This window comes from Amblyomma mixtum, chromosome 6, assembly GCF_055824585.1.
Source record: "Amblyomma mixtum isolate Tamu chromosome 6, ASM5582458v1, whole genome shotgun sequence".
NCBI classification, from domain to species: Eukaryota; Metazoa; Arthropoda; class Arachnida; order Ixodida; family Ixodidae; genus Amblyomma; species Amblyomma mixtum.
Window position 1 is genome coordinate 91,342,414 of NC_143017.1, and position 8,410 is coordinate 91,350,823.

Genomic DNA, 8,410 nt, shown 5'->3' on the forward strand with positions numbered 1-8,410 from the left:
GTGGGCTGGTGACCTGCTCTCAGAAGCTCCTGTCAAGATATGCCACATACAGGTCACCAAGTACAGGGGCCAGACAAGACTCAATGCATATTCCCTGTTTCTGAATGTGTGCGGCGCCTTACGAATTAATGAAGGTGGAGCGGAGATAAAAGTGTAAAAATTCTAAAAAACTGCTGACGGACAAACCGGACTCATTCTGAAATCACACAGCGTCAAAATAATGGATGGAATCTTCGACTATGGTGAGCAGATTATGATGGGGCAAGGAGTAATAAAGATTTTTCACATCGATGGAGAAACCAAGAAGGGTCTTGTCAGAAAGCGATTTCACAGCACTTCACAGCATTTAACACTTCCTTTGAACTACCAGAGGAAGTGTTATACTATACTACCAGAGGAGATACACATACCTTCTTCTCGTGAAAGCATTTGGTGCTTCACCAGTGCTTCAAATGCCTCATAGCAGTGGATGTCAAGAGCCAGAGCTTTCTTGTAGCACTCGGCAGCAAGTGATCGGTTGTCAATAGCCTCGTATGCTTTTCCTTGCAACAAATGCAGTGAAGCCTCCAGCTGCAAAAAGAATTGAAAGAGTCATAAGCAGGATAAAGAAATCAATGCATGGCTCGAAGGTTCAAATGCGTGAACAAAAAGTGCACTGACTCACATATTAAATAGGTAGCGAAACAATTCTAATTCTCCCACACTTCCTGCCTAGCTGCAAATGCTTGCTGTAGTTTTAGACTGTTTCAATACTTAAAAGACAATTGTTCAGTTTCAACTTAACCCCATGGCTTCTGGAGCACCATAGATGATAAAGATTGCATTAATGTAATTTATTTTCATTTCAGCACGCAAAAAAATATCCCAATAAAAATTTACCAAATTTTTACTTCCCAGCATACTTTTTAAAGTGTAGTCTCGAAACCAGCTACCACAAATGAAGAAGGTGCTTTGCAAAATAACTCAACAAGAGCTCGCCCTTGTAGTGAAGCAACCTGATAAAACTGCAAAAGGTATACTGCAAAATCAGTGGGCGAATGAAAAACTCAGGTATCTGATACTGTTAAGCTGTATGTACCAGAGTATTTAGAGGTATTCAAGATTTGTTAGTTTTTCAGTGACCAGTAATATACAGGACGTTTCACGTAACTTAAACCAAGGTTTAAAAAAAAGTGGCAAACTGGAGCTGGGTGAAACCAACGACATATTCTATCACATAGTGTGGTGCTAATATGGCATTACTGGCAGCTGACATGAGCAGAACGGAAATTAGTCGTGCTACTGCAACAGTGGCCTAGTGCTTCTAGTACCTGCCTCACATGTGAGAGGTGCGGGGTTCGATCACCAGTGCCAGCGGATACCCACTGGTGATACAGTGGGTACAAGCTCTCCCCTAGTCTGGTGCTCGGCTTATTTAGGGTGAAGTGCTTTGGAAATGGGTTTCGGACCCCACCTTGAGTAAAAGAAAAACCTCATGCCATGGCGCTCTTTGGCCTCAGATGCCCTTGTGCCATAAAAATTCCCAATTATAATTATCATGAGAAAAGTGATGAATCCAGCTGAGAAAATTAGGAGCCATGCATAGGAATGACATTTCAAGCCAGCTTTGAAAGAGTACACTGGAAGTTATTGGCATGTGTCTGCTGAACTACTATCTGCCTAGCATTAAGTTGTCTGTAATACAGGACGGTATTGCTGCAAACGACTCAATTTTTGCGAATATCTAAATTTAGCTTTTTTTACAAACTGCAGAGATGTGGCAAAAAAGTGATCTTGCAAATAATTTGGTTTGGTTTGGTTTATGGGGTTTAACGTCCCAAAGCGACTCAGGCTATGAGAGACGCCGTAGTGGAGGGCTCCGGAAATTTCGACCACCTGGGGTTCTTTAACGTGCACTGACATCGCACTCTCCACGGGCCTCTAGAATTTCTCCTCCAAAGAAATTCTAGCCGCCGCGGCCGGGATCGAACCCGCGTCTTTTGGGTCAGCAGCCGAGCACCATAGCCGCTGAGCCACCGTGGCGGCGTGCAAATAATTTGGTCAAAATGTTAGCATATATCCAGCGATGCCTACGAGAACAGAATGTCATTCCTTTCTATTACTAGAAGTAGAAAATGCACCAGCAACTCCTTATTGGCTCTTTTCGAAAAGAATGTGCTGCCATTTTGTAAAAGCAGATCTTTGCTCCTCGCGGCTCATTCGTCCAATAAGTGCTGAATGGCAACCGTTCAAAGAGTAATCTTCCTATACCCACTACTCAAACTTATGTTAATTTCTTTCTTTTCCTCTGCTTTTTGTGTTGAGCCCTTCTTCTATCCATGAAACATCAAAAACCCAGCGGCCAGTAAGAAATCTGTGATACGTTTTTGCTGCCTTTGCGATTCGGATTCTGTGTACTCAGCAAATATGAGATAAGCTGACAAAGAAGAGGGATGTTCAGGCCATGGTTCAGGCTGCGGAATTCCACAGCAATACTAATACTTCCAAAAATGCCCTCTTTTATGAGCAACAGTTGTGCGGGTGGAGGCTCTCTTTTTTAGCCTCACTATATTCTGTCGATGTCTGGTGTCCGGCATTGAAAACGCAAGAGACGAAACATCTGGTTGGGACAGCCGAGGTTCTCTTCTCATCGCTGTCTATATTAACACGTCAAAAATGCATGAACGCCAATGGATTCCATGCATTTTCGCCTTGCCGAATGGCCGGACCGCGAATTTCCATATTAACAAGGCGTAAATACATTGGAAAAGTTTGGTACCCAAAAAAATTGCCCATAATTCGAGTTGCCTGTATTAACGATGATCATATTAATAGGCCATCACTGTATCTACTACAAAGCAAGACACATAAAATGCACTAACAGTCAGTATACTGAAAACCGTAAGCACAAGGAATACACACACAGCTTTAACACAAGACAAGATTATATGCCAAAGCAATGCAATGTGCTATGAGGCACACTGTTGTCGAAAGCTCCAGGTTAACTTCAGCCACCTGGGATACTGTAAAATGCATTGAAATACAAGTGCACAGGAACTTTTGCATACCACTTCTGCTGAAGTACAGTCACTGTGGCCAGACTGAACCCAGAAAGTATGTTTGGTAGCTAAACACCACTCAAAATGAAGGGACAAACAAGGTACAGAAGTGCACAGCATAAATAAAGTCCCCTCTACTATGTGAACACCATCTATGCCTGTCCTAAAAAAAACTAAGTGTCACCGTGTGTTCAAGAGTACCCATACCAGTGATACTGTGTGTGAATGAGGTTACAATGCAGAAGCCTGCAGTGTTTATTTCTCTCCACACCAGTAAGTTAGAGGAGGCAGAGAGTCATGTAGAAGTTCAGAAAGTGCTCTCGTAACCATTAAGGTGCCAGAGGAAAGCAATAAAAAAATGTTTACTCTCCCTATACAAAGGATGATATCAGCTTTCCAAGCAAACTAGATCAACCATGAGTCACAGATGTTGTTACATCATTCCTGAGTTGGGATTTCTTGGGCTCAGATAACACATGAACCCATAGGCTGCTATATGATATGAAGCCTTACGAGTCATCTAATAAACAAGACACCAAAGGACTACATTTACAATATTATAGCTCACACAACAGGTGCCTGTAAAGTTACTTGCACCTTACAAAAGTCAGCATTCATAGGGTATGGCCAAAAATGTTTCTGAAACAAGGCTAGCATAAAATCCCTCCTCTCTCACTGCCGCGACAAAGAATTAAATGTCTGCCAACTCAGCCAACATCTCCATCACTAGCCGCATTCACATGATCCCAGCAGAAGCAGGTTGTCATATGCCAAGATGAGAATGGTGATGCCGCTCTCAACTGCATGCATAAATAAACTCAATCTCAGCAAGCCTACACAGCTAGCAGCGATGCCCACTACAGCAAGCGGGCCCATGCAAATGCACAAAGGGCCGCCGCGGTGGCTCAGTGGCTATGGTGCTCGGCTGCTGACCCAAAAGACGCGGGTTCAATCCCGGCCGCGGCGGCTAGAATTTCTTAGGAGGAGAAATTCTAGAGACCCGTGTACTGTGCGATGTCAGTGCACGTTAAAGAACCCCAGGTGGTCGAAATTTCCGGAGCCCTTCACTACGGCGTCTCTCATAGCCTTAGTCGCTTTGGGACGTTAAACCCCACAAAACCAAAACCAAAACCAAATGCACAAAGGCAACGTCCAAGATTGCAGTGTGATACAACTGCCTCAGAAATGTAAAGGTGCTAGCACAAAACATGTTCCTATTTCAATTTTCCGCCCTTTCCGCACACATGGGTTTCCGACTTGGCAGCATTTTCAGAAAGTTTGCCGACCTGGTCGAGCAAGAAATGTCGGGCTGTCACGACTTGATGCTACGACACGATTCAACGGCTTTTACCTGACCAAGTCACCAATGACTCCAACTCTGCCCTGTTGGGTTCCTGTAGGTAGTGCTATTACATCAACACATGCGACAAGGTGCTCATGATAAGACTTACTGCTTGTACGCGGCTACAGCCTTTGCTGAAAGTGTACAAGCCACTACATGGACATCCAAGCTGTCTCCAGCCTACATTGCAGGCCTCTTGTGGTTTCACAAGCTTTAGAAACTGACAATCTCTGTCCTCTTCCACTTCCAAAGGTTCGGAGCCCTATAACACGAACAACAGTTCTGGGGCGGCCTATGGACTTTCGACCAGGTCTGTATGTGTATGTGAAATGTCCATGTTCACTTGTATCTAAGAATGCAATGTTGATGAAAAAGTTGTGTTCGTCAATCCAACATACCCGATGATGCGAGACGGAGTCCTCTGCAGTACTTTCAGAAGCGGCAGCAGCAGCATCCGAAAGGGGTGCCTCTGAGATTTCAATGGCGTGTTTGTACTCCTTGCCTGCAAGCTGACAGGGTTTACTGACATGAACAGCTAGGCCCCACAGTTTAAAAGCAGCTTTCAGCCAGAGTATCTCATAACTGTAACCGTAAGAACAAACACATATGCATCTAATAATCCTGCGTAAAAATATTGCATGTAATTATGAGCTATACAAAAGTCCTAAACTTACCCTGCTGGAAACAGCTAGAATCTTGAAATTAAGGCTTTTCTGCAAAATAAAAAAAAAAGATATCGTCGAGTTAACACATTTCTATCTTTTTTGCATAAAGAGAGAAAGGTGAAACTGGTGGCACTTGCCTTATGAAGGCCCCTACTTTCAATAAAGTGTGCCGCTCTCTGGTACTGTTTATTCAAGTACAAGCAATGAGCCACGGTATAAATATCTTCATTGCCTTCTGTAGAAACAATAGAACAAGACAAATGGTGATCACGTCGTAGCCAAAAGGTGCATATAAGAGGAAGGAAGCTTGCGAAATTTTCGTACCTCGCGACATCGACGCCAGTTTGTCAGCCCAGAACAAAGCAGTTGTGTACTGGTGCTGCGAAAACAAGCAGTGTAATCAGTTTTGATGCGGAATGTAATCAATGATCGGAAACTTGCGGCAAAGACGACTGCTTTCACACAAAACCTCAATCACGGACAGTCTCGCGCACAGATGTAAACAGAGCAAAAAATAGCAGGTATGTGACTATATGTGCGACGGCATTATAGGGAGAAATTACTAACCTTGTCGATGTACCACTGAACCATTTTTCTGTATCTTTCAAAGTCGATTTGCTCATTGTGAGAACGTACGTGGGGGCTGTCGCCACACGAGTCAAATTTCGAATGACCCTCGTCCGACATTTTTAACGCCGATGCGCGGCGGTGGCGCCGCATATGTGCCGTCATATGAAATACGCAATAATCAAAATTAAACGACTCCATTCTGCTTTCCAGGAGACTTGAAATCTTCTCAATCATTAAAGTTTTAATTTATTGTTAATTATTATTCCTTTGTAATATGTTAGATTGCATTGCTGTTTTGTTTGCGGACTTTGAGACCTTCGAAATGCCTTCAAAAACGCACGCGGTAGAATGCAATGCTTCTCCCAGCTAAACGGGCGCATTGTTCGAGCTGAAATTTCGCACAGAAATGGTATTTTGTCGACAGAATTGTTTCATCCTATATGTTTTTGGTTTACTTGCCTGAATCTATCAAAAAAAAGTCGCATATTCGCATCGCCTGCGGCGACAGCGAAGTAAATCACGCCGTTCTGTTGGTCAGCGATCACACTGGTGGCGCCATCTCGTTTGTTGGCCGTGAAGATTCAGCAAAGGAGAGAGGTGCGGGAGGTTTGAAGACGCTCTTTCAACTGTTATTTTAATGGTCACAGAAAACTTCACTTGCTGAAAACTTAGTTTGGCCAAGCTATAGTGTACTAGAATTAGGAGTAGTGGGTCGAGGGTTGGTGGGCTGAAGCTGTTTGCGCCGACGCCGACAGATGGCGCCGCCGCTCCCTTCACCTCAGGATTAAGGCAAGGTTGTCCTCTATCACCGCTGCTGTTCATGCTTTACGTGATAAATATGGAAAGAAGGCTAGAAGAAAGTAATCTAGGTTATAATCTGTCGTACAGATTAGGCGGAAATGTAGTTGAGCAGCGACTCCCGGGTTTAATGTATGCGGACGATATTGTACTGTTAGCAGATAGCCAGGAAGATTTACAAACTTTGGTTAATTGCTGTGGCGACGAAGGAGACGCTCTAGGATTCAGTTTTAGCGCAACTAAATCAGGTGTGATGGTTCTTAACGATACAACTGACCAGGTGCTTACAATACAAGGCCACGAAATACCCAAAGTGGCCGCATACAAATACCTCGGGATATGGCTAAACGAAGGGCAGATATACACGGAAAAGCACGAACAGGCTCTTAGGGCAAAAGGACGAAGAGACGCCGGGATAATGAAACATAGGGCATTATGGGGGTACAACAAATATGAAGTACTAAGAGGTATTTGGAAAGATTTAATGGTGCCGGGACTTACTTTCGGCAATGCGGTTCAGAAGTTCAGTCGAGATTAGACGGAAGATTAGCCCTAGGTGCCCACGGTAAAACCACAAACGAGGCAGTACAAGGGGATATGGGCTGGGCATCGTTCGAAGCACGGGAAGCTAAGAGTAAAATACTATATGAAGAGGTATTTAAATATTTATACAGAAAGAGCGTTGACTCACAGTGGCGGAAAAAAACTAGAAAACTAACCAGTAAGTATGCAGGTCATGAGGACGGAGAAAGAAAGAGCATTAAACGACAGGTTAAAAACGCGGAAGTTAAAAATTGGATGAATTCAATGGAAAAGAAACATAGTGTAGAACTATATCGATGCTGGAAAAGGCAGATCAGGAAAGAATTTTTCTATGATAACTCAAGGGGCAGTGCCCTACTTTTTGAAGCTAGGTCAGGGTGTCTTAGAACGCGCAGCTACAAAAAGAAATTTAACGAAGAAGATGATACATGTGCAGTCTGTGATAGATCTGTGGAAACAATTGAACACCTCATAATCAAATGTGACGGTATCCATCCGGATGTCGATGCAGGCGCAGTCACTCTTCCTGAGGCCCTAGGGTTTAAAGATAACAATGGTCATGTAAATAAATCTGCAGTGGAAGTCAGCAAAAAGCGATTGGAGGATTGGTGGCTGAAAAGCAGAGATTTGGCATAAGGTTAGAATTGTAGGAAACCGTAGGTAAAGATGGTGGCGATTCTTAATGAGAATTGCTAACACAGTAAAGAAAAAAAAAATAAAGAAGAAAAGCTGAGCATGGTGGCAATGCCACCACCCCGTTTCAAAGGGGGCGCTCCTATCCATCGATCCATCCATCCATCCATCGATCCATCCATCCATCCATCCATCCATCCATCCATCCATCCATCGATCCATCCATCCATCCATCGATCCATCCATCCATCCATCCATCCATCCATCCATCCATCCATCCATCCATCCATCCATCCATCCATCCATCCATCCATCCATCCATCCATCCATCCATCCATCCATCCATCCATCCATCCATCCATCCATCCATCCATCCATCCATCCATCCATCCATCCATCCATCCATCCATCCATCCATCCATCCATCCATCCATCCATCCATCCATCCATCCATCCATCCATCCATCCATCCATCCATCCATCCATCCATCCATCCATCCATCCATCCATCCATCCATCCATCCATCCATCCATCCATCCATCCATCCATCCATCCATCCATCCATCCATCCATCCATCCATCCATCCATCCATCCATCCATCCATCCATCCATCCATCCATCCATCCATCCATCCATCCATCCATCCATCCATCCATCCATCCATCCATCCATCCATCCATCCATCCATCCATCCATCCATCCATCCATCCATCCATCCATCCATCCATCCATCCATCCATCCATCCATCCATCCATCCATCCATCCATCCATCCATCCATCCATCCATCCATCCATCCATCCATCCATCCATCCATCCA

At 44.1% G+C, this 8,410-nt stretch overlaps 1 protein-coding gene across 3 annotated transcripts in view; it reads right to left on the minus strand.

Moving 5' to 3' along the window:
* The window catches only part of Cdc16 (cell division cycle protein 16), a 29,642-nt gene extending 23,863 nt beyond the window's left edge, over positions 1–5,779 (minus strand). Inside the window, exons 1-6 of one of the 3 annotated variants that reach the window (XM_089548354.1) lie at positions 5,613–5,777; positions 5,370–5,424; positions 5,183–5,280; positions 5,055–5,093; positions 4,779–4,889; positions 411–570 (exon numbers count right to left, since the gene is read on the minus strand). In XM_089548354.1, coding sequence (XP_089404480.1) covers positions 411–570; positions 4,779–4,889; positions 5,055–5,093; positions 5,183–5,280; positions 5,370–5,424; positions 5,613–5,777 — 628 coding nt within the window. Of the gene's footprint in view, positions 1–410; positions 571–4,778; positions 4,890–5,054; positions 5,094–5,182; positions 5,281–5,369; positions 5,425–5,612 lie in introns of all 3 variants that reach the window. The other 2 variants (XM_089548353.1, XM_089548355.1) reach the window with 2 other exon arrangements.
* Positions 5,780–8,410: the final 2,631 nt, after the last annotated feature.